We start from the raw sequence: 27,414 nt of genomic DNA on the forward strand, positions 1-27,414 counted from the left end.
AACATTTACCTAATTATTTAATGCTTACTGCTCAATGCTCACTGGCAGTTTATAAAATATAATTACCAGCAGCAAGAAATGGAACGCTCCCAAAAATAATTATGCTCCATTGTGGGAAATGGATTTTGTGGTTTACCTATTTGCCAATGATGGCAATCTGGGATTAAGCATTCAAGTGTTATCTTTGCTTCAGTGGTAGCACTCTCACCTCTGTGTCAGGTTTGTGGGTTCAAGCGACACTCCAGGGGATAATCCAGCCTGGCACTTTAGCATATTACTGTTGGAACTATCAGAGGTGCTGTCCCCCAGGTGAGATGGTAACCTAATATGCCCTCTCCGGTAGACAAAAAAGGTCTCATGGAGCAATTGAAGAAAAAGTACCGAGTGTTCGAAGTGTGTTGGCCAATATTACCTTTCAACCAGCACCACTTTAACAGATTATCTCGTCACATATTTCATTTTCTGTTCGTGGAACCTCATTATAAACAGTGTTTTTCAAATTTTTTTTCAGGGGACCCATTTTTGCCAACTGGCCAACCTTCGGGACCCAACCCGGCCGACCAGCGACCCACGGCATCCGACCTTCGCGACCCACACCGGGCGACCTTCGCGACCCATGCCGGCCGACCTTTGTGGCCCACGCCGGCCGAGCTGCCCGACCCACCATCTTCTCTTGCCTTGTTTGTTGCTGACAAAAATGGAGGAAATGGTTTTGGGTCCCTTTGGCCCCAATGGTCCCTTTGTCCCTTTCGTCCCTTTGGCCCCCCGAACATGAAAAAAAAAGGCTGCGACCATATTTTTAAAATGCAGCCGCACTGCGCATGCGTGCACGAACAAAGGTGCGCATGCAGATAGTTTTGCATGCGCAGTGCGGCCACATTTTAAAAATCTGTTCCTGGCCATTTTGAAGGCCACACGCAGCCGGCATTATTAAAAACCAGCTGTTGCGTGCGGATTTGTGCGATCGGGAGCGCCGCGACGGACGGCTCCGTGACCCTCCCGACACCCACCTGCGACCCACCCGTGGGTCACGCCCGTGGGTTTGACAATGCCTGGTTTAGAGAATCCCAAAGTGTAACACGGAGTTCACCTGACCCCAACTTTTAACAGATTGTGGTTTTGGGAGCACACGTGCCTCCCTTACAGGGGTAGTGCAACAGAGAGTTAAAGTGCTTTTAAATTAAAACAATGATTATTTATGAAACCAGTTAACACTTTATAAACCCACAGTAAACAACAGTACTCTATAAGTAACGCTTAATCTTTCCTTGCAACATCCATAAGACTAAAAAACACTTTTTACAGAAAGACATAAGAACATAAAAACTAGGAGCAGGAGTAGGCCATCTGGCCCCTCGAGCCTGCTCCACCATTCAATAAGATCATGGCTGATCTTTTGTGGACACTTTCCGGCCTGAACACCATAACCCTTAATCCCTTTATTCTTCAAAAAACTATCTATCTTTATCTTAAAAACATTTAATGAAGGAGTCTCTACTGCTTCATTGGGCAAGGAATTCCGTAAATTCACAACCCTTTGGGTGAAGAAGTTCCTCCTAAACTCAGTCCTAAATCTACTTCCCCTTATTTTGAGGCTATGCTCCCTCGTTCTGCTTTCACCCGCCAGTGGAAACAACCTGCCCACATCTATCCTATCTATTCCCTTCATAATTTTATATGTTTCTATAAGATCCCCCCTCATCCTTCTAAATTCCAACGAGTACAGTCCCAGTCTACTCAACCTCTCCTTGTAATCCAACCCCTTCAGTTCTGGGATTAACCTAGTGAATCTCCTCTGCACACCCTCCAGTCCCAGTACGTCCTTTCTCAAGTAAGGAGACCAAAACTGAACACAATACTCCAGGAGTGGCCTCACTAACACCTTATACAATTGCAGCATAACCTCCCTAGTCTTAAACTCCATCCCTCTAGCAATGAAGGACAAAATTCCATTTGCCTTCTTAATCACCTGTTGCACCTGTCAACCAAGTTTTTGTGACTCATGCACTAGCACACCCAGGTCTCCCTGCACAGCAGCTTGTTTTAATATTTTATCATTTAAATAATAATCCCGTTTGCTGTTATTCCTACCAAAATGGATAACCTCACATTTGCCAACATTGTATTCCATCTGCCAGACCCTAGCCCATTCACTTAACCTATCCAAATCCCTCTGCAGACTTCCAGTATCCTCTTCACTTTTCGCTTTACCACTCATCTTAGTGTCGTCTGCAAACTTGGACACATTGTCCTTGGTCCCCAACTCCAAATCATCTATGTAAATTGTGAACAATTGTGGGCCCAGCACTGATCCCTGAGGGACACCACTAGCTACTGATTGCCAACCAGGGAAACACCCATTAATCCCCACTCTTTGCTTTCTATTAATTAACCAATCCTCTATCCATGCTACTACTTTACCCTTAATGCCATGCATCTTTATCATATGCAGCAACCTTTTGTGTGGCACCCTGTCAAAGACTTTCTGGAAATCCAGATATACCACATCCATTGGCTCCCCGTTATCTACTGCACTGGTAATGTCCTCAAAAAATTCTACTAAATTAGTTAGGCATGACCTGCCCTTTATGAACTCATACTGTGTCTGCCCAATGGGACAATTTCTATCCAGATACCTCGCTATTTCTTCCTTGATGATAGATTCCAGCATCTTCCCTACTACCGAAGTTAAGCTCACTGGCCTATAATTTCCCGCTCTCTGCCTACCTCCTTTTTTAAACAGTGGTGTCACGTTTGCTAATTTTCAATCCGCCGGGACCACCCCAGAGTCGAGTGAATTTTGGTAAATTATCACTAGTGCATTTGCAATTTCCCTAGCCATCTCTTTTAGCACTCTGGGATGCATTCCATCAGGGCCAAGAGACTTGTCTACCTTTAGTCCCATTAGCTTGCCCATCACTACCTCCTTAGTGATAACAATCCTCTCAAGGTCCTCACCTGTCATAGCCTCGTTTCTATCAGTCACTGGCATGTTATTTGTGTCTTCCACTGTGAAGACCGACCCAAAAAACCTGTTCAGCTCCTCAGCCATTTCCTCATCTCCCATTATTAAAACTCCCTTCTCATCCTCTAAAGGACCAATATTTACCTTAGCCACTCTTTTTTTGGTTTATATATTTGTAGAAACTTTTACTGTCTGTTTTTATATTCTGAGCAAGTTTACTCTCATAATATATCTTACTCTTCTTTATAGCTTTTTTAGTAGCTTTCTGTTGCCCCCTAAAGATTTCCCAGTGCTCTAGTCTCCCACTAATCTTTGCCACTTTGTATGCTTTTTCCTTCAATTTGATACTCTCCCTTATTTCCTTAGATATCCACGGTCGATTTTCCCTCTTTCTACCTTCCTTCCTTTTTGTTGGTATAAACCTTTGCTGAGCACTGTGAAAAATCGCTTGGAAGGTTCTCCACTGTTCCTCAACTGTTCCACCATAAAGTCTTTGCTCCCAGTCTACCTTAGCTAGTTCTTCTCTCATCCCATTGTAATCTCCTTTGTTTAAACACAAAACACGAGTATTTGGTTTTACCTTCTCACCCTCCATCTGTATTTTAAATTCCACCATATCGTGATCGCTCCTTCCGAGAGGATCCCTAACTATGAGATCATGAATTCATCCTGTCTCATTACACAAGACAAGATCGAGGACCGCTTGTTCCCTCCTAGGTCCCATTACATACTGTTCTAGGAAACTATCGCGGATACATTCTATAAATGCCTCCTCAAGGCTGCCTTGACCGACCTGGTTAAACCAATCACAGATCATAGCATTTACAGTACAGAAGGAGGCCATTTGGCCCATCGAGTCTGCACCGGCTCTTGGAAAGAGCACCCTACCCAAGGTCAACACCTCCACCCTATCCCCATAACCCAGTAACCCCACCCAACACTAAGGGCAATTTTGGACACTAAGGGCAATTTATCATGGCCGATCCACCTAACCTGCACATCTTTGGACTGTGGGAGGAAACCGGAGCACCCGGAGGAAACCCACGCACACACAGGGAGGATGTGCAGACTCCGCACAGTGACCCAAGCCGGACCCTGGAGCTGTGAAGCAATTGTGCCATCCACAATGCTACCGTGCTACCCAATCGACATGTAGATTAAAATCCCCCATGATAACTGCTGTACCATTTCTACATGCATCCATTATTTCTTTGTTTATTGCCTGCCCCACCATAATGTTACTATTTGGTGGCCTAGAGACTACTCCTGTCAGTGACTTTTTCGCCTTACTAATCCTGATTTCCACCCAAATGGATTCAACCTTATCCTCCATAGCACCAATGTCATCCCTTACTATTGCCTGGATGTCATCCTTAAATAACAGAGCTACACCACCTCCCTTACCATCCACTCTGTCCTTCCGAATAGTTTGATACCCTCGGATATTTAACTCCCAGTCGTGACCATCCTTTAACCATGTTTCAGTAATGGTCACTAAACATAGTCATTCACGATGATTTGCGCCATCAACTCATTTACCTTATTCCGAATACTACGAGCATTCAGGTAAAGTACACTTTTATGTTGGCTTTTTTACTCTGTTTTGAATCTTAACACCTCGATCAGTAACCTCTCCTAAGTAATATTTCCTCTTAACTGTTCTCCTAATTTTCCTTCTCGTTGAACCCATATCTTAATGTAACAACCTGCCACGTCGCTTACCATTAATGTTTTTACTTCCAGTTTTATTCCTTTTAGTATTACTGGCCTACTCACTGAGCTTCCCTCAGTCCCTGTACCTTGTACTGTCACCCTTTTTGATTTTTGCCTATGGCTTCTCTGCCTTTCACTTTCCCCCTTACTTCCTTTTGCTTCTGTCCCTGTTTTACTACCTTCCAACTTCCTGCATCGGTTCCCATCCCCCTGCCAAATTAGTTTAAACCCTCCCCAACAGCTCGAGCAAACACCCCCCCCCCCCCCAGGACATCGGTTCCAGTCCTGCCCAGGTGCAGACAGTCCGGTTTGTACTGGTCCCACCTCCTCCAGAACCGGTTCCAATGCCCCAGATTTAACATCTCTGCAGTAACAGGTATAAGTTTTAAAATCACGAAAGTATCTGGAGACAGTCTTTAGATTGCAGAGAGAGATCCTTATACAGGTGCTTGCTTTGCCTTCAGCTATCCAGCTCTCAAAGCGAAACAAAAATCTACCCTGTAGCAGACAGCTCCAAAGCAAAAGTAAAAGCAGACAGAGAGCCCAGCTCAACCCACTCTCTGACATCGCTGCAGCCAACACTCATTTCTTAAAGGTACACCCACTACAGCTGTCTGATAAACACCCATTTTGTAAAGGTACTCTCACATGACAATAGTAACAGAACCACAGAGCAATAAGAGTAGACTATTCAGCCCTATGAACCAATTGCCTTTCAGTGAGATCACTGTGATCTGGATCTTAACTCCATTTATCAATTGTGGTTCTGTATCTCTTAACTCCCTTACTAAACAACAATCCATCAATCTCAGTTTTGTAATTTTTAGTTGGCGTGCCACCTCAACAATATTTTGTGGAAGAGTTCCAGATTTCTGCTGCCCAATGTGTGAAGAAACGCTTTGTGATATCATCCCTGAAGGGCCGAAGCTATATTCTCTTGTTTGGACTCCTCCAACTGACAAAATAGCTTCCCTCGATCTACCATTTAAAGACCTTTAATTAACTTAACAACTTCAATCAGATCCTTATACTCAAGCTTATCTATGCAAACTGGTCTCACAATATCATTTTTGTGGTAATTCTGGTGTATCTGTCCTGACCCTCTCTAAGGCCAATAGCTCCTTCATGATCAGAACTGTAGAATTCCAAATATAATCTAACCAGAGTTTTTGTTAATTGTTTCGGGAGTTGTCAGTATTGCTGGCAAGACCAGCATTTGTTACTCATCCCTATTTGACCCTTGAGAAGGTGATGGTGAGCTATTTTCTTGAACCACGACAGTCCTGCTGGTAAAGGTGCAGGCTGTCAGGAAAGGAGTTTGTGGGTTTTGACCCAGCTGCAATGAGGGAATGGCAATATTGCGCCAAGTCAGCTGGATGTGTGACTTGGAGGGAAGCTTGCAGGTAGCAGTGTACCTATGTGTCTGCTACCCTTGTTCCTCCAGGCGGTAGAGGTTGCAAGTTTAGGTATTGCTGAAACAGGCTTGGTGAGTTGCTGCAGTGCATCATATAGATGGTACACACCGCTGCCATTGTGTGCCGGTGGTGGAGGGGGAGAATGTTGAAAATGGTGGATGGGGCGCCCCTCAGACGTGCTGTTAAGCCCTGGATGGTGTCAAGCTTCTTGAGTGCTGTAGGAGCTGCACTCATCCTGGCAGGTGGGAAGTATTCCACCACACTCCTAATTTGTTCCTTGTCGATGGTGGGCAGGCTTTGGGGAGTCAGGAGGTGATTTTAACAGAGCAGGAAACCCAGCATCTGACCAGCTCTTGGAGCCACAGTATTTATAAGACTAGCCCATTAAGTTTCTCATCAATGGTAAGCCCCCCTCCCCCTTCCCCCACCCCAAGATGTTGGGGTTTCACCGATGATAATGCAATTGAAAGTCAAGGGGTAATGGTTTGATTCTCTCTTGATGGAGATGGTTATTGCCGGCACTTATGTGGCATGAATGTTCCTTGTCACTTATCAGCCCAATCCTGAATGTTTTCTAGGTCTGGCTGCATGCATGAATGGATGTCTTAGGATCTGAGGAGTCGTGAATGGTAATGAACACTGTGCAATCAACAGTGAACATTCTCACACTTCACCTTATAGTGGAGGGAAGATCTTTGATAAAGCAGCTGAAGATGGCTGGGCCCATGACACTTTCTGAGAAACTCCTGCAACAATGTCCTGGGACTGAGATGAATGGCCTTCAAAAGCCACTAACCCTTTTCCTTTCTGCTAGATGTGACTCAAACCAGTGGAGAGTTGTCTTCTGATTCCCATTGACCATGTTTGAATCAAAGCTATAATGACAACTGGTGGCCCTCGCAGAACCCAACTGTGCATTGGTGAGTAGATATCGCTGTGTAAACGCCACTTGGTGGCACTGTCGATGACATCTTCCATCACTTTGCTGACAATTGAGAGTAGACTGATGGGCATTAATTGGCCAGATTGCATTTGTTCTGGGTGCTGTGGAGAGGATATATCCGGAAACCTTCCACACTGTGGGGTAGATGCCACTGTTATAGTTGCACAGGAGTAATTTGACTATAGGGACGCAGCTTGTTCTGGGGCCAGTCTTTAAAACTACAGCCAGGATGTTGTGAGGGCACATAGAAGTAATAGCAATTGTCAGGGTGCAACTGTTGTATAACTTCCATCTGCTTTTTATTCCACCACCTTGAGATAAAGGCTAACATTCTGTTATCCTTGTTATTTACTGTCCCTCTGACTTTTCCTTATGCATTCTGGGAAGATACAAACAACCTGCAGAATGTATCGCAGACTATCCTGTTAGAGGCTGCTCTGCAGGGAATCACAAAGAAATTGCCATGCTCTGTTACATTTTGGCAGTGTTCAAGATTCCAATCATTTCCTTTTCCCTGTAAGATAAGATTTGAATTGCGCAACATTATTTTATGCAATGTTGCTTTAAAATGTAAAATATTCTATAATATTTATCTCTGGAAAATTGCAAATAATTGCCACCCAGTCTTCTTCAAGGAGCACATTCATAGGTTCAATGTCTTTGACAGAGGTATCCTATTCTTTCTTGTGCCTGAAATAGTCATGCAATAGTAGAAGGATAAGAGGGAAATCTTCAAAGACAAAAATGGTTTGAGATCATTTTGCAATATAGGGGAGTAACAGTCCAGTACAATGTAACAGGATCTGGTATTATCGTGCAATCTATGTTTAAAATAGCACTGGTTCCATTCTGATCTGTGCACTCCTAAGCAGTATGTGCTGCCAAGAACTGCTCACAATATCTCACAAGGTCTTTTTAGTGTGCCGGTAAACAGAATCTGTGGGGATTCTCCACCAACCTGTGACACTGCTTCATTTCCAATTCAGCTGAATATCAGAAAGCTGCGTTTAGTAATGAACATGAAAATTACTTCATACAATGTGATTTCATTTCATACATCTCAGTTTCCATAGCACCCCATAACACTGGACTATTTAATCTTAATATAAAGCCCAGCATAGAAACTATTCATGCAATTTGCAGTGTTTCTGTATTTCCTGGGATAGTAACAGGTTGGACCATTCAAAAAACTGTAAGTTCAAGAAAATGCTAGCAAGAAGCCTCATTCAGCTTCCATAGAAAGAATGCTTCAAACAGTTACTGGATTTTCGGAAAAAATAGATTGAAGAGACCAGAGAGACAGCAATCCAGTTTTATTTGACAATGATTCCTTGTGACTGATTGATATAAAATAATATATATAATATGATAAATATAATAAATATAATATAATGGTACTAAATTTATCTTCGACAACCCCGGAATAAGTAGAGGGGGTACATTATTGGAAACAATCTGATCTGCCATATATTGATGTTCAGCTCATTAATTTTGTCTGCTTTTTGTGAGAACATGCATCTCATATAAATAAAATAGTTAATTTCTATTTTCCAAGATGTGGGGGATGATTAATTAACCAGTTGCATCCGAAGCGGATTCGGGTGCAACAGGTGAATCATGCGCGAGTCCCAAATCGGGTTCCATGCTTAGTGGGAATACCTTGGGCGAGTCACCTGACTCGCTCCACCCAGAGCAATCTGGACCTCACCCTCACTGGAGGCACTGCCAGTGTGTCCAGGTGGCACTGGCAGGATGCCCAGGTGCCAGGTTGGCACTGCCAGGGATTGGCCCGGGGGCTTTGCCACGTGGAGGAATATGCGGGGATTCCCAGGGGCCTCCCCGTGATGGTGGGGGGGGGGGGGGGTCAAAAGAGCGTTGGAGCCTGAAACGGGGAGGGGATCGGGACAGCTTTCCAAAACGGCACCCCAATCTGTGAGGAGCTTCTGGAAATCTCTCTTAACAGCAGCCTTGGCGGGAAGGAGTTCCTCAAGGCCAAAAATAATGGCAAAGTGCCGTTGGATCGCGGGCCGTTTCTCGGCACTGCAGCCGCTGAGAAACACCCTGCTAAACTGGTCATTCAGTGGACTTTAGCTTTAAAAAAAAAATTCCAATTAAGAAACAGTTTAGCGTGGCCAATCCACCAAAACTCCAGCTGGGCTGTGGGGGTGAGACCCAAGCAGACATGGGGAAATGTGCAAACTCCACATGGACAATGGTCCGGCAGTGGACTTTAACTTGAGTCCGCTGAATCACTCTCGTGGTTTTCTTTGCTGTTTCAAAGCATGTTAGACATCATTGGATATATTTTCCAATCATTCAAAATGGTTCAATACACTCCAGCAACATGCCTTTCTATACACTTCCCAGATCAGCGTTAATTCACAGAATCTTTACAGTGCAGAAGGAGGCCATTTGGCCAATCGAGTTTGCACTGGCTCTCTCCGAAAGAGTATTCTATCTAAACCCACTCCCCTGCTTTATTCTCGTAACCTGCACATTCTTTCTTTTCTGATAGCAATCCAGTTCCCTTTTGAATACTTCAATCGAACCTGCCTCCATCAACCTCTCAGGAAATTGGTTCCAGACTCCAAACACCCTCCAGGTGGAATTTCTTTTCCTCACATCACCTCTACTCCTTTTGCCCATCATTTTAAATCTGTGAACATACGAATTTTGAGCAGGAGTAGGCCAGTCGGCCCCTCGAGCCTTTCATTAAGATCATGGCTGATCTGATTGTAACCATAACTCCACATTCCTGCCTATCCCTGATACCCTTTCACCCCCTTGTTAATCACAAATCTACCGAACTCAGCCTTAAATATATTCAAGACACTGCTTCCACTGCATTTTGAGGAAGAGAGTTCCAGAGACTCACCGTCTTCAGAGGAAAACATTATCCTCATCTCTGTCTTAAAGAGTGACACCTAATTCTAGATTCCCTGACATGAAATGAAATGAAAAATGAAAATCGCTTATTGTCACAAGTAGGCTTCAAATGACGTTACTGTGAAAAGCCCCTAGTCGCCATATTCCGGCGCCTGTTCGGTATGGGAATTGAAACGTGCTGCTGGCCTGCCTTGGTCTGCTTTAAAAGCCAGCTCTTTAGCCCTGTGCTAAACCAGCCCCTGACACTAGGAAACATCCTCTCCACATCCACTCTGTCAATGCTCCTCAGGATCGTAAAGGTTTCAATCAAGTTGCCTCTTACTCTTCTTAACTCTAGTGGATCCAAACCTAACCTCTCCAGCCTTTTCTCATAAGACAACCCGTTCATTCCTTGTATTAGTCCAGTAATCCTTCTCTGAACTGTTTCTAATTTATTTACATTTTCCTTCAATAAGAAGACCAGTACTATACACAGTACTCTAGATGTGGTCTCACCAATGCCCTGGAGAACTGAAACGTAACCTCCCTCCTTTGTAATCAATACCCCTCACAATAAATGATCACATTCTATTAGCTTTCTGAATTACTTGCTGACCTGTATACTAGGTAAGGTAGTATAGTCCCAGATGACTATAGACTACTTTTCCCTTTCAGGGGGAGAGCTGACTGGTGTTGTTTTGACCTGAGGATCACCACACCTCAGGTGAGGGTCAAGGTTGAGAAGACAGGGCCTTCATGGTTACCTGTATACTAGCCTTTGATTCATTTAAAAGACACCCCGATCCTTACTACCTCAGATCTCTGCAATCTCTCACCACGGCGGCACAGTGGTTAGCACTGCTGCCTCACAACGCCAGGGTTCGATTCTGACTTTGGGTGACTATCTGTGTGGAGTTTGCACATTCTCCCCATGTTTCCGTGGGTTTCCTCCAGTTTCCTCCTACGGTCCAAAGATGTTCAGAGTATGTGGGGTTACAGGAATAAGGTGGGAGAGTGGACCTGGGTATGGTGCTCTTTCAGACAGTTGGTGGAGACTTAATAGGCTGAATGGTATCCTTCTGCATTGTGGGAAGTCTATGGATTTAGAAAGTAAGCCTCTTTTTTATTCTTCCTGCCAAAATGGAAAATTTCATATTTGACCACATTATACTCTATTTGCCCACTCACTTAACCTATCTATGTCCTTTAGTAGCCTCCTTATGTCCTCTTCACAATTTACTTTCCTATGTATCTTTGTCATCAGCAAATTTAGCTAGCATACCTTCAGTCCCTCATCCAAGTCATTTATCTGAACTGTAAAAAGCTAAGGCCCCAACACTGATCCCTGTGGCAAACCACTCGTCACATCCTGCCAAGCAGAAAAAGACCCATTCATGCCAACTCTGTTTCCTGTTAGCAAACCAATCTTCAATCTCTGACAATATGTTACCTCCTACACAATGAATTTTTATTTTATGCAATAACCTTTGACGTGGGACCTTGTGAAATGCCTTCTGGAAATCTAAGTACGGTACATCCACCGGTTCCTCTTTATCCACAGCACATGTGACTCCTTCAAAGAACTCCAATAAAATAGTTAAATATTATTTCCCTTTCACAAAACCATGTTGACTCTGCGTGATTTCCAAGTGTCCTTCTATAACATCTTTAATAATGGCTTTGACATTTTCCCTACAACAGATGTGCAGCCTGTAGTTTTGTGCTTTCTGTTTACCTCCCTTTTTGAATAAAGGAGTTACATTTGCTACGTTCCAATCTCGTGGAACCTTCCCCAAATCTAGGGAATTTTGGAAAATTAAAACTGGTGAATCAACTATCTCGTTCTCCACTTCTTTCAAGACTTTAGACCCAGGGATTTGCCAGCTCACAGACCTAACTATTTACTCAATACCACTACCTTGGTGACTGTAATTTCCCTTTCATTCACTGGTTTACATCCATTTCTGGGTTACTTCTGTACTCTACAGTGAAGGCCAATTCAAATTATCTGTTTCATTCACCTGTCATAACCCTACTTTCCATAATCAATTCCCCAGATGCACTTTCTATTCGACCAACACTCACTTGGTTAACTCTTTTCTTATTTAAATATCTATATAAACTCTGTGCCCTCTAGATCTTCATGTATTTTTGCGAGGGAACAGTTTCTCACTCTTTACCCTGTCTATACCCCTCAGGGTTTTGAATACCTCTCATCAGGTCTCCTCACAGCCTTCTTTTCTCCAGGGAAAACAGACCAAACCTGTCCTCATTTCAACAGTTGTTTATCCCGGGAATCATTCTTGTGAATCTGCTCTGCAGTCTATCCACTGCCTTCTCACACTTCCTCAAGTGTGGTAACCGGAACTGGATGAGGTATTCCAGATCAGGCCTAACTAGTGTCTTGTACAAGTTCAACATGACCTCCTTACTCTTGTACTCAGTGCCCCTATTAGTAAAACCTAGGATACTCTACATATTCAATGACTTATGTACATATACACAGGTCACTTTGTTCCTACTGCTCTTTATTTTCTCTTTATTTTACATTGGCCGGAATTCTGCACCATAGGGATTCTCTGTTCCTGCCGACAGCGCACCCCTGCCCATAGTTTTCACGATGGCATTGGGTTGCTACAATAAAAGAATCACATTGATAAGCGGTGGGAACAGAGAATCCCGCTGCCAGTGAACGACACGTCACCGAGAAAGACATGGGGCTGGATTCTCTGATTACCGACGCCGAAATTGTGTTCGCCGATAGGCCAGGGAATCCGTTTTTACGCCGAAATCGGAGGCAGTGCCTCCTTGGATGCTCCGCCCCCTTAGAAACACCGTCATCGCTGAGTACGTCGCACGCTTTTGGGACAGCCTCAGGACATCACCTGCGGCCCTCCCCCGATGCTCTGCCCCCCATGGGCCAACTTCCCGACGGCGTGGGGTGCATGAGCTCACAGTTTTCGGGGACCTCGCGTGGCGGTTGTGGACTGTGCCCAGCGCCTCCTCAGTCAGGGGGGGTGAGCCGTTCCGCTGGCCGAGGGAGCTTCGGTGGGGGATGGGGGAACTGTGAGCATTTGGTCCGGGAATAGCGAGGGGGTTACAGGGCGGCACTATCTGGCAGGCCGGGTCAGCAAGCAGCCGGCGCAACTGCTGCATGCGCGGCCACAGACCCGGCAATTCTACGTCTGTATCTGCAGGTAAAGCTTTACGTGGCGCGGCTGCTAGACTCCCACTGGGTGGAACATTGGTGCGGGGCGACACCAACTTTTTGGTCGTAAGACAAGACACATGCTCCGAATATAGCCTCAAAATCAGAGAATCCAGCCCACGGTGGTTGGACGGGAGAATCCAGCCCATTGTCTCTCCATATTTTTCCTGCCAAAATTAATCACCTCACACTTCTCTACATTGAACTTCATCTGCCATTAGTTGGTACATTCCACCAATATGGCTATATCCATTTGAAGTTCAAGGCTATCCTCATCATAGTTGACAATTCAAATCTTTGTACCTTCTGCAAATTGTGAAAGCACACCCTGTACACCAGTCTAGCTCATTAATATATATCAGGAGAAGCAAAGTTCCATTCAATCAACCTGTGACTGTAGTTCACCATTTTCTTCTCCTTTCCTCTCTGAATTTCCCCAGATTCCAACAGCAAACGTCCTGTGAGGACATTAGTCCCACTGCTGTTAAAGTGTAAACCGTCCTTCCTGTATGGGTCCCACTTGCCCCAAAACTGGTCCCAAAGCCTCAGAAATCTAAAGCTCCATTTCTCCAGCCATGTGTTGAACTGCTCAATCTTCCCATCCTTCTGCTCACTAACACGTGGCACTGGGAGCAATCCTGAGATCACTGCTCTTGTGGTCCTGCTTTTCAATTTCCTTCCAAATTCCCTCAAATCTGCTTTCAGGACCTCATCCCTTTTCCTGCCTATGTCATTGGTCCCAATGTGAACTATAACCTCTGGCTGTCTGCCTTGCCCAAAAAGAATGTTTTGCATTCTTTAAATTATTTTAAAATTCATACTTGAACTTTACTAGTTGTAAAATATTCCTCTAAAATCTTAAAGTTGTATTTTCAAAACAACCAACCATCATTAACTGGTTCATCAATGCCCTCCCTTCCATCATAAGATCAGAAATGGGGATATTCACAGATGACTGCACAATGTTCAGCATTATTTGCGACTCCTCAGATAATGAAGTAGTCCATGTCCAAATGCAGAATGACCTGGACAATAACCCGGCTTAGGCTGACAAGTGGCAAGTTACATTCACGCAACGCAAGTACCAGACAATGACCATCTCCTCCAAGGGAGAATCTAACCATCTCCCCTTGGCATTCAATGGCATTACCTTCACTGAATCCCCCACTATCAGCATCCTGGGGTTTACCACTGATCAGAAACTGAACTGGACTAGTCATAATAACACTGTGGCTACCAGAGCAGGTCAAAGGCTAGGAATCCTGCGGCAAGTAACTTACCCCCTGACCCGCCAAAGCCTAGCCACCACCTACAAGGCACAAGTCAGGAGTGTAATGGTATACTCTTCACTTGATTGAGTGAGAGCAGCTCCATCAAGAAGCTCAACACCATCCAAGACAAAGCAGCATGCTTGATTACTACAAACGTTCAATCCCTCCCCCACCGACGAACAGTGACAGCCAAATGTACCATCCACAAGATGCACTGTAGGAACTCACCAAGGTTCCTTAGGCAGCACCTTCCAACCCCACAACCACTACCATTTAGAAGGACAAGAACAGCAGACACCTGGGAACCCCACCACCTGGAGGATCCCCTCCAAATCACTCACCACCCTGACTTGGAAATATATCGCCATTCCTTCACTGTCGCTGGATCAAAATCCTGGAACTTCCTCCCAAACAGCACTGTGAATTTAGCTACACCTCACCTCAGGGACTTCAGAGGTTCAAGAAGGCAACTCACCACTGCCATCTGATGGGCAACTAGGGATGTACAGCAAATGCTGGCTTAACCAGGGATGCCCACATCACGTAAATGATTTTTAAAAAAGATAAACTGCTGAAATGGTACTTCGGTAACTTTGGATCATCATCAATCAATAATCTATTAAAAATGTGGGTCCTTATCAGAAAGACTTAAAAATATTGAAAATTTTAATCTCAATGCATTTTGGGGACAAAGTACACTCAATGGAATCCAATGAAAGTAATTTATGATGTTGGATATGTCTGTCGCATGGATACTAGAAGTAATAGTTTATCAATAAATGTGTCTGTTGAAATATTAAGTGACTTAGGTATCTTGGCTGGGATTCTCCGAGCCCACATCCGGTCGGAGAATCGCCGATGACTCCGAAAATTCCCGCCACGCTGCTCCATCGCCGGGATGTGATTCTCCGGCGACCGGAGAATCGGCGGCAGTCGCTCGCGCGTGGTTGATGCGGCACTGGCCGTGGGACGTGGAAAGAGGCCCCCACGGCGACTCTCCATGGTCAACCAGCCGCGTTCCGCTGGCGTGGTTCACATATGATACCATCCGGCGGGAGCTCGGACCCGCGGCCGTGGTGGCTGTCCTGATGGGGGGGGGGCGGGGCGATCAGACTCCGGGGGGGGGAGGCCTCCGCGATGGCCAGGCTCCCGATCGGGGGCCTACCTCCTTCCGTGCCAGCCCGCTGTGTCGTTACGCCATGTTGCGTGCCTTGGCGCGGAAACAGCCGCCGCGCACATGCACGGACCAGCGTCTGGCAGTGGAGGGCCGTGTATCGGTGCCGGAACTGTGTGGAGCACTCCAGCTCCGTGCTGGCCCCTTTTGGGCCACTGAATCGCTGGGCCAAGAGGCCCGTTGACGCCGGCATGAAACACGATTTTGGAGAATCCCGGACCTTACCTGTACATTAAAGTCAAGAATTTAAAGTGTTATTACCGCATATGGATAAGGTGGAGGTATTCTGGACAGGCATTATACTACTCAAATCTAAGTGTAGGTTTGCAGCAGTGAATGGAGCATCCTTTCATGGTGATTCCCTACCTGTGTGGCCCAAAGCTGTAGTACCATTGCTCGGGCCTGCATGTCAGGATGCACGCCCAAATTCTGAAGCTGGTTCCGGTAGTTTTCAAGCCAGCTGCTTCTGTTGACTTTTGCGTTTAGATTCTCCACAGACAACAACTGCCACAGGCGATTCTTGACCAAGGTTGCCTCCTTCTTCTCATCTTCCAAGATTAAAATAAGTAACTCATTTACCACCCTGCTGAACTTTATACTAATTGAATTTGATTTCAAAGTGTTCAACTATTACAAAGTGCAGAAATTAGCAATGACGGTCTGATAGACCTGCAAATATTTTAAATTATCTGCCAATATAATTTGTTTCTCCAACACCATCACACATTTGGTTAATACATAGATAATTGGCTAATAGTGACTCACCAGCAGATAACGTCGATGAGACCAATTTCATCAAGAGTTGGTCGAGTCGTTTGTACACATTGTAGAGTTGAGCTGAATGAATCCCATCTTTAACCTTTGATGTTTGCTCATTAATTTGTACAGCTTCATTTCCAAACAACGTAAGATATCCCGCCCTAATTAAGCAATGAGAATGGACATGAAATTTGCCAGTCATCATTTCAGATGCTGATCATGACAAGAAAATAAACAATTTCTCCCAAAATGATTTAAAACCTGCTTTGGAATTGATCAGGTGCATTTCATTTTGAAGTGACATTGCTCATGTGTAACATACAAAAGATCATTTATTCCCTGCTATTCGTAAATGCAGGTGCATCTTCAGAGTATATAATACAAGAGTCTATTTCCTGATCATCGGCACTACCAGAACATACAGTCTGAATTTGGACAGAAACACAATCCATTATGTGTCATGATCAAGAGGTATTGTAAATCAATGGATGAAACTGTTGCTGAAAGGAGCAGAAATTTTATTACAATCTTAAACTCATTGGTAATGATATGTGGGGAAACTCATACAGAACTTTCCATGATTTTCACTGTGTTAATCTCACGTATTGTTATGAATGTAGAAATTTCAGGTGTATTGTATTATAGATATTTGGTGCAGTAAGCCTAGGTTAGTGTGTGTATGACTGATGCAGTCATGTTTTAAAACAAATCCTAGTCTGAAAAGTTGAGAACCAGGGGTGCAATTGAAGCATTGTAAAAAGCTTGGGCTAATGCAATTTTGTTTTCATTAAGGGGATTCCCTGTGCAGTGAATTAGATTTCAGCTTGGTAAGATGATGTAATTACTGGGTGGAGCATAGGTATCAGGCATTTTGTAGGAAAAGCAGGTTGCCGCAGTTGTGGATGAGGACGATACGTCAGGCAGATTGCACTCTGAAGTTCAGTTAAAATAGATTAATATTATTTAAAGCAGTACAGACTTGTCTGAGAACAAGGGGGAGCTGAAACAAGCTGAGAAACAGCTTCTGAAAACATACAGCAGAGTTTCTGCGTGAGCCTGACAGGAGACAGATCTTGGGCGAGATTCTCCGACCCTCCGCCGGTCAGAGATTCGCCGGGGGCCGGCGTGAATACCGCCCCGCCGTCTCCGGCACCAGAGATTCAGTGGGGGCGGGAATCGCGCCGCGCTGGTCAGCGGGCCCCCCCCCCCCGGCGATTCTCCGGCCCACGATGGGCCGGAGTCCCGCCGCTGTCATGCCGGTCCCGCCGGCGGGATTCAGACCAGCTACCTTACCGGCGGGACTAGGCGGTGCAGGCGGGCTCCGGGGTCCTGCGGGGGGGGGGGGGGGGGGGGTTGTGGGGCGATCTGGCCGGGGGGTGCCCCCACGGTGGCCTGGCCTGTGATCGAGGCCCACCGATCGGCGGACGGGCCTGTGCCGTGGGGCACTCTTTTCCTTCCGCGTTCGCCATAGTCTTCACGATAGTGGACGCGGAAGTGACCCCCTCCCCTGCGCATGCGCGGGGATGACGTCAGCAGCCGCTGACACTCCGGTGCATGCGCGGACTTCCGCTGGCCGGCGAAGTCCCTTCGGCCCCTGCTGGTGTGGTGCCAAAGGCCGCTTCCGCCGGTTGGTGGGGCGCCAACCACTCCGACGTGGGCCTAGCCCCTCAAGGTTAGGGCTTGGCCCTTAAAGGCTTAGACAATTCCGCACTTTTGGGGCAGCCCGACGCCGGAGTGGTTCATGCCACTCCATCCTGCTGGGACCCCCACCCCGCTGGGTAGGGGAGAATCCCGGCCCTTGTCTTTAAAGCAGTATCAAGAGATCTCTCTTTCTCAAAGGACATCTCTGTCAAATAAGTATTCCTATAGGCCATTGGTAGTTACAGTAGATTGAGAGGCTGAGATGGTTTTTCCCCCTTTCATTTAAATGGGAATAAATATAGCAATTAAGGGTATTGTATTCACTTTATTAAGTAGCATCGTGTAAGGGGTAATTATGAAGATATTTTCTCATGTGATGTTAAAGATTTTAGAGCTGCGTTAGTAATAAAGTTTATTTTAATATACACTATCCCTATTTCTTTATGTAATCACTCCAAGAGCGAGGTATCCCTTCCTCACATAGAATCATGGCAGTTACAGTGCAGAAGGAGGCCATTCGGCCCATCAAGTTTGCACCGGCCCTTGGAAAGAGCACCCTACCTAAGACCACACCTCCACCCTATCCCTGTAACCCAGAAACCCCACCTAAACTTTTTGGACACTAAGGGCAATTTGGCATGGCCAATCCACCTAATCTGCACATCTTTGGACTGTGGGAGGAAACCGAAGCGCCCGGAGGAAACCCACGCAGACATAGGAAGGACGTGCAGACTCCGCACAGACAGTGACTCAAGCTGGGAATCGAGCCTGGGACCCTGGAGCTGTGAAACGACAGTGCCAACCACTATGCTACCGTGCCACCTTAGTTTTACAAAATTAAAATAAACCATTGGGGCTTCTGTTCAGTATCCTTGACACGGTTGAGGCCTGGTCTGGGATCATAATAGTATAAAGACCATCGGCCTTTTGGCGAGAGTCATTCATCACAAATAGGGAATCAGAATTTAATTGGAGATCTGTGATTTTTGATTACAAAGCTCTCAGTTTAGTGAACATTTAGGACAAAGATTATCATTATCAAATTTTTTTCTAGATGCTTGGTAACAGCTTTAGCTGAGATTTTGTTCGGTACAGCGTCTATATAATTTACAACATAGGCCTGCAGTAGGATACTGCACTAATTTATTTAGTGGAAGAAAATGAGGAAAGAAGGGATGCCAGGCTGGTTGGTGGATGTAATCTCAAGTTAATTGCAAGTGAGATGACACTTGAGACAAACAAGCCTTTTTTCATTGTTATCTGTATCTAAGGCAGAGACACACCCTACCTAGGTATTTCTGAGGAAAGCTCTTTCTGTTTGTCATTGAGGAGCAGAGATAGCAGTGGGATTGGCTAGAAACTGACCTCCAGTTAATCTTCAACACAGCAAGCTGCATGTGGATGTCAGGGGCGAAATTCTCCGACCCCCAGCAGGGTCGGAGAATCGCCTGGGGCCGCCTAAAATCCCCGCCCCCGCCGTGGCAGAGATTCTCCGCCACCCGGGAAGTGGCGGCGGCGGAATCTCGCCACTCCGATCGGAGAGGCCCCTGCGGTGATTCTCCGGCCCAGATGGGCCGAAGTCCCGCCGCTGCGAGGCCTCTCCCGCCGCCGAGGTTTGAACCACCTCTGGAACAGCGGGATCAGCGGCGTGAGCGGGCCCCCGGGTCCTGGGGGGGGGGGGGGGGGGGCGATTGAACCCCGGGGGGTGCCCCCACGGTGGCCTGGCCCGCGATTGGGGCCTCTCGCTCTGACTCCGGGCCAGTGCCCTGGGTGCACTATTTTCTTCTGCGGCCGCCACGGCCTTCGCCATGGCGGAAGCGGAAGAGAACCCCACATCGCGCATGTGCCGGCAGTGACGTCAGCGGCCAGCTGCCGCTGACATCACTGCCGGCGCATGCGCCGACCGACCGAAAGCCTTTCGGCCAGACCCGCTGCTGGGGGCGCCGGTTTTTTTGCGCCAGTCTTCTGGTGCAAACCGCTCCGGCGCAGGGCTGGCCCCCAAAGGTGGGGACAATTCCCCACCTTTGGGGAGGCCCGACCCCTAAGTGATTGGCGCTACTCCCCTACGCCGGGACCCTCCGTCACGCCGGGTAGGGGAGAATGCCGCCCCTGGATTGTGACAGTTTATAACTTTTGATTTTCATTTTAAGGCAGTTTACAGTGTTGTGCTTTCTCAAATCACATAAGAGTAACTTCCGCCACAAGGGTGACATTGCATCTGTGGACATTTTTTAATTCAGCTGTTTTAAAAGTTGTTGAGCATGCACCTCAAGATACAGGTACCCTCTATCTCCCTTACCCGCAATGGAGAATTCAGCTCCTTACATGCTGGAGAGCTTCCACTTGGCGCTCCAGCTTTGTAATAACAATTAATAATAAGAATCATCTTTATTAGTGTCACACATAGGCTTACATTAACACTGCAATGTTATGGGCTGGTTTAGCACAGGGCTAAATCGCTGGCTTTGAAAGCAGACCAAGACAGGCCAGCAGCACGGTTCAATTCCCGTACCATCCTCCCTGAACAGGCGCCAGAATGTGGCGACTAGGGGCTTTTCACAGTAACTTAATTTGAAGCCTACTTGTGACAATAAGCAATTTCTTCTTCAATGAAGTTACTGTGAAAATCCCCTAGTCACCACACTCCGGTGCCTATTCGGGTACACTGAGGAAGAATTCTGAATGTCCAATTCACCCAGCAAGCACGTCTTTCGGGACTTGTGGGAGGAAACAGGAGCAGCCGGAGGAAACCCACGCAGACATGGGGAGACCATGTAGACTCCATACAGACAGTGAATCGAACCTGGGTCTTTGGCGCTGTGAAGCAACAGTGCTAACCACTGCCACCTGCCATTCATTCGACAGCAAACATGCCCTCTGTCCAGGAGTTGGTTAATTCAAGGAAAATCTTAGTCAGATGACTATTCCTGACACAGTACATCATCAGGGCCTGGGTTCTCCACTCTGCAACACCAGCAACTTGGAACCCCCCCCCCCCCCCGAACCCCCTGAGGCCCCTGGATGGGGGGGCCCTGCCGAGACCCCCGAACAGGGAGCCACCGAGAATTTCTGGTTAGCGGGACCACATCCAGACCCTCTGACTAAAGAGATGCCCTCAGATACCCTGTAACGAAAGGGACCCCTCCAGAGATCCCGTATCTAAAGGGACCTCCCCGAGACCCCCTAACTAAAGGGACCCGCAAGAGACTCCATAACTAAAGGTACCCCCAAAGACTCCCCAGAGGGTCTCCCTATTCAGGCGGTCTCTGGGGGGGCGGGGAGGTTGGGTCACCCCATACCTGGGGGAAGAGAGGTTGCAGAAAATCCAGGGGTGGGGCTGGTTTGTGATGTTGGGGGGTGCAGTCTGCTTTGCGATGCGGGAGGGGTTGGGGGGCTGATCCATGATGCTGGGGGTGTGGGAGCTGTTTTGCGATGCGAGGGGGTGGGGAGGCTGATCCACGATGCGGGTGCTGATCCACGATGCAGGAGTTGTGGGGGCTGTTTTGCGATGTGGGGTGGGAGTGGGGGGGGGGGGGGGGGGGGGGGGGGAGTGGCCACCTCACCATTGGGCCGCCTGGGATCTACTTGGTCTTTATGATTCTGTTCTGCATTGTTTTAAACCAGTAAAACTTCAGTGTGCCTGTCAAAGCTAATTTCAAAGTTCTATTGATTCAGGATTCTGACCAGAGACACTTTAGCCTGGAAGGCTCAGTCGCGCATCAGCTAATATATTTTACCACCATTTTTCAAAAATAATCTTACTTTCTGCTCAGTTCCTAATATCAGCACATTGGCATTTACCGCTGAACAATAAAATGTGTCGTACAAAGCAGTTATGTAAGAACACAAAACCTTTTCGTAACTCACTTTGGACTCACTTTGAAAAATAACTTATGCAGCAACCTCATACACCAGGCATCAGAATAGAATCCACATAAGTGCAGAAACTCATCATCACACTACCTGAACATAGCATCATAACAGAAGTTGAATAGCTCTTCTTTCATCCAGGCATTCTTTGTTCCATTTTCATCGATCAATAAAATTATTTTAAGATTAGACAGAAATGCCTGCGTCAACGAAGAAAGGTTTTTCCCTTGAAGTTGCCTGACAGAAACAAAAAATAATCACCATTAACATTCACAAAATGCCTTTATATTTGTCATTGAGATATTCCAGGACAAGTTACAATTCAATGAATAAATTATAACTTTCCTGGACTGTAATACCTTTTAAATGTGTTATAAATGTTAAATCATGGCTGAGGGGAAGTTTATTAATGAGCTGTGGATTCACCATTATCTTGCTCATAACCAATAAGCTTCCTTTATCAAAGCAACATTTTCACTGATTAAAACTTGCTTACAAAGATGCCCCCACATAATTGTCCCCTATTATAAGCTGTTTTTCTATAGATCGATGCACAATCAATGGACACGAAACGTAGATGAAGCCCGAACGAAAGACTTTAATTAGCAAGAAGTGGACCCAGCAGCAGACGTACAGAAGAATGGCTGGCTGCCGGGGACCACGGGTCCTTATACCCCACCTTGGAGACGGAGCTACCTTCCTCTCAGCCAATCGGCTGAGAGGCACACAATACCTGGGCCAATGGGCAGCGAGTCCTCTGCACCAATGGCAGCTCACACTCCCAGGTAGCGTAATACCCCTAGTCATACTACCACATTGCTGTAGCGTCTGCGGTTTTGCTTCGTATTGATACAACAATAGTGGCTCCAAAGCAAAGTAGCAAGATATCTGAATTCACCACACTACCCCCCCCCCCCCCCCGCCCACCATTCTATCCCCCTCCCACCATTTTATATTACACATGTTTTATCTTTGGAGCAAAGCCAAATTTGCTTCAGAACTCGTTCCTTAAAATTATCTTTCAGAGAAAATATCCCATTTTGCCTCCCTGGATATCTTGGCGCTATAAAGGAGATGAAAGCTGTTGTTTTCAAATGTGAAGAGCAGGCTTCATCATCTCATCAAATCTCCACACCACCTCTTCTAGCAGGCAGTGGTAATTCTCTGAAGGCTGCATGAGCATTGTGGTGATCCAATCACTGTAATAAAGCCTCTCTTGTACTTCACTTGAGTCTTTGTGTACAAATGTTAGCGCCACAATTTATTACAGTGAGATTTTCCTTACACCATGGACATCAGGATTAAACCTGACCGCCTGCAGCTGGATCCGCAGTCGCCCCACGGCAGGAAAGACTTTGTTCACTGGCTTGCAGTTTTCGAGGCCTACATCTCTTCAGCGGACCCTCCACTTTCAGAGGCTCAAAAACAACAGCTTCTTTACTCAAGACTCAGCTCCAGCGTCTTTCCGCTAATTCGAGACGCACCTGACTACGCCCGGGCCATGGAACTGCTCAAAGAGAACTACGTACAGTCGACGAACACCCTGTTTACGAGACATCTACTCTCTACTCGCGTCCAACAGCCAGGTGAGTCGATTGAGGACTTTTGGAGGGCCCTTATACCTCTAGTACGAGACTGCGACTGCCGGGCCCTCATGGCCACAGAACATTCCGACTTACTCATGCGGGATGCCTTTGTTACGGGCATTGCATCGGACCCCATCCAGCAACGACTGCTGGAAGGGGCCGCTCTCGATCTCGCGGCTATAAAGACTGGCACTATCAATGACGGCCGCCTCCCGTAGTGCGCGATCCTACCCCGCTAGCCACTCGTCCTACCCCTCGTGGACCCCGCAAACAGCCCCCCGGCCCACCCGTCCTACCCCCCGTGGACCCTGAAACCGGCCCCCCCAGCAGCCGCCCCCGTGCACTACGCCTGCGCTGCTCGCCGCACCACGCATCCTGGGGGTCCCCGCTGCTACTTCTGTGGTCAGCAGAAGCATCCCCGCCAGCGCTGCCCGGCCCGCACCGTGACCTGCAAAGCTTGTGGCAAGAAAGGCCAATTTGCAGCGGTGTAAAGCCTCTCTTGTACTTCACTCGAGTCTTTGTGTACAATTGTTAGCGCCACAGGCATGGCAGTGATATGAACGCTAGATGTGTGTGACATTAAATGATCAGCAGAGTGAAATATGCAAAACACTCAAAGTGAGCCAAAAAAAAGAGCTATAGGTACTGCAAAGGGTTTAGTGCGAATGATGATCATATGCAGTTGAATCTTCTGTGAAACTTAAATCTGAAAATCAATGCCAAGCAAAGGCAAGCACTTTTAATTACACAATTTTTATTTAGATTCAATTGCCATTTTATACCTCCATATTTTCTCATAGGACATAATAAAGTACTTTAATTGAATAATTCCCGTGCCCCCAAGGAACAATCAATGTCTGCTCCAAATAGAACTCAAAAGCTTCTTAAACTCATTTTGAAGTAAACTAGATTACCTGTCCCAAATGCATGTTAGTCGGATCACATAAGATTTTAATATTTCATTCTTGTGTTTTTGGCATCAGATTAGCAGGACGACGTGATCTCATAAACCACGAAATTGAAGTAAGCAGACAGTTTGCAAATAATTTTATCAGGGTCTTTGCTGAAATGAAAATCGCTTATTGCCACGAGTAGGCTTCAACTAAGTTACTGTGAAAAGCCCCTAGTCGCCACATTCCGGCACCTGTCCGGGGAGGCTGGTACGGGAATCGAACCATGCTGCTGGCCTGCTTGGTCTGCTTTAAAAGCCAGCGATTTAGCCGAGTGAGCTAACCAGTCCGAATCAGATTTTTGAAGAGACAGTGGCCATGCAAAGCTCCCAGAGTTTTTTCAATGGCTTGAATTTACTGGTGAGACCAATCACTTAATAAAAAGTGACTTCACAAGGAGCTGATGTTTAGGGAGAAGTGTTCATTTCCCCTTTCTGTTTACCTTCTCAGAGATACAGGGCGGGATTCTCCATTGGCTGAATCCGAAATCGGGAAACGCGATTGGGCGGGCGCCGATTTGACGCCAAATCGCAATTCTCCGTCACCTCGACAGTGGCTTCGATGCAGTCCGGAACGCCCATACTGCAAACACCGTATGCATATTATTAGCGGGCCTGACCCATTATTCTCCGGGGTCTCCGCCTCTGATGGGCTGAGTTCCCGATGGCATAGTTCACTTGTGCTGTAAAAAAGCATTAAACCGGCGTCGTGATGAGGGAGAGAGAGGAGGTATGGAACGTGTTCAACATCGCCATAGTTTGCTGACAGTTGTGCTGCTGGCTGGGGGGCTTCTGCCAAGGCCGGGGGAGTTGGGGTGGGAGCAGCGGGGAGTGGCCAGGAGGTGTGTTGTGGGGTTGGTGTGGACGGGTATGGAACACCATTGCCGCAGCCGGAAAGGCAGCCAAGCATCTGCGCACGCCACTGACAGCCCATCCTGAACTTAGGGCCACGGTGTCCCCCAGGCCAACCCTCTAGGTGCCCTCTGGCACCAGCCAACCCATCAGCTGTATGGACACGCTCCAGCAGAACCAGTGCCATCTTGTTGGCTGGGGTGAGTCTGTGGGGGGATTGTAATGTGTATACGCAGCTGCAGCTTGTCAGCCTCCTGAGTGTCAATCACGGACCCGGCAAATCCGATTGAAATCGATTGTGTTCCACATGGCGCCGGTGCTGAATCGGTCAGGTTCAGCGCCAGTTTTTCTGCTGTGAAAGTCAACGAATCCAGACCCGGCAAAAACTCTTAGTCTCAGGAATGGAGAATCCAGCCCATAACAAATTTGTTACAGGAGCAGAATGCACATCTATGCATCAGATAGAAACATTGGCCCCAATGGCGAAGCAGAAGCAGGTTCAGGAGCGGGATTCTCTGGTCCACCAGCTGCATGTTCCTGGGCAGCACGCCCTCGTTGGAAATAGGATTCTCCATTCCTGCCACATGGCAGTGGTATTTCATATCGTGGCCACCCCGTGCCGCCAGGGAACCAGCGGATGTGGGTATCCTGCCGGCGCAACAGAAAATCCCGGTGGCGGAGAATTCAGCTCAGGGTTTTTGACAACATCTGCACCTGTGAGAAGCCAGCCAGAGACACAAACCTGAGCATTCTTGCCATCACAGACAAATGTGAAGTAATTAACGCCCCTGCAAATGTCCCAACATTGACATGCTTTTAGCATTTATATATGGTGGACCGGGAAGTCCTGGACATTGGGGCAGCACGGTAGCATGGTGGTTAGCATAAATGCTTCACGGCTCCAGGGTCCCAGGTTCGGTTCCCGGCTGGGTCACTGTCTGTGCGGAGTCTACACGGCCTCCCCGTGTGTGCGTGGGTTTCCTCCGGGTGCTCCGGTTTCCTCCCACAGTCCAAAGATGTGCGAGTTAGGTGGATTGGCGATGCTAAATTGCCCGTAGTGTCTTAAAAAAGTAAGGTTGGGGGGGGTTGTTGGGTTACGGGTATAGGGTGGATACGTGGGTTTGAGTAGGGTGATCATTGCTCGGCACAACATCGAGGGCTGAAGGGCCTGTTCTGTGCTGTACTGTTCTATGTTCTATCTCTCCAGATGGGCCTTAGGAGGAGCCAGGAGGAAATAGCTTGAGGGTGGTGGTGGCTCTCATAGCCACTGATGACATGTAGCCATTAGCTTCAAGAGGCTCCAGATGTTAGCAACCACCTGACATGCCAATCTCAGCCTTCAGATGCACTGCTCCTCCACTGTTGAGTATCTGTTGGTCTCACCCTATTACTCGGGAAGTATCTGCTGCAACTTCTATCTTTCTGCTGCTTCTTCCCTCTGCCTATCACCTACAGCTCCACAGCAAGCTCCTTCTGCCATGAGTAGTTATCATGCTCCAAGTCTGAGACCTAATCCAGTGTTTGTAAATTATGTTGCAGACGATGATTGTTCATAGAATCCCGACAGTGCAGAAAGAGGCCATTCAGCCCAGCGAGTCTGCACCGACCCTTTGAAAGAGCATAATCCCCAGGCCCCCACTCAATTCTCGCAACACCTTGTAACCCCACCTAACCCGCAAATCTTTAGACATTATGGGGAAAGTTAGCATGGCCAATCCAACTTCCATGCACATCTTTGGACTGTGGGAGGAAACTGGGGCACCCAGAGGAAACCCACCTAGACACTGGGATTACTCGATACAGTCACCCGAGGTCGGAATTGAACTCGGGCCCCTGATGATGTGAGGCAGCAGAGCTAACCACTGTGCCACCGTACCACCCCTGGCACCAGAGCAGCCATGGCACCATTCATCTTGATCCTGAGCCTCAATACCTCCAAAGTGCACAAATTAACCTTTCAATGCAAGTATTTTCAAATAACCCTTTCCCAGTGGTAGGTAACAAAGCCACTGCAAGCACTGAGTATTTATTGATATCTGTAAGCCTGACTTTTGATGAGCCCCATGAATTGGTAATCAGTCATCTAACATTCATTACAATGACAAATTCCCAATTCCGGAACCATTAATGGGCTAGCACCGGCGCCACGTGGAACACGGACGATTCCAATGAAAAACGGTGTCCGAATCGCCGGGGTTGGGCT

The 27,414-nt window shown here is 47.0% G+C and overlaps 1 protein-coding gene across 1 annotated transcript in view; it reads right to left on the minus strand.

Moving 5' to 3' along the window:
- The window catches only part of ptgis (prostaglandin I2 (prostacyclin) synthase), a 103,600-nt gene that overhangs the window by 23,131 nt on the left and 53,055 nt on the right, over nt 1–27,414 (minus strand). Inside the window, exons 4-6 of the mRNA XM_038803264.1 lie at nt 21,918–22,061; nt 16,320–16,474; nt 15,921–16,102 (exon numbers count right to left, since the gene is read on the minus strand). Of these exons, the coding sequence (XP_038659192.1) occupies nt 15,921–16,102; nt 16,320–16,474; nt 21,918–22,061 (481 nt within the window). The remainder of the gene's footprint in view (nt 1–15,920; nt 16,103–16,319; nt 16,475–21,917; nt 22,062–27,414) is intronic.

The sequence above is a fragment of the Scyliorhinus canicula genome, chromosome 7, assembly GCF_902713615.1.
Source record: "Scyliorhinus canicula chromosome 7, sScyCan1.1, whole genome shotgun sequence".
Lineage (NCBI taxonomy): Eukaryota > Metazoa > Chordata > Chondrichthyes > Carcharhiniformes > Scyliorhinidae > Scyliorhinus > Scyliorhinus canicula.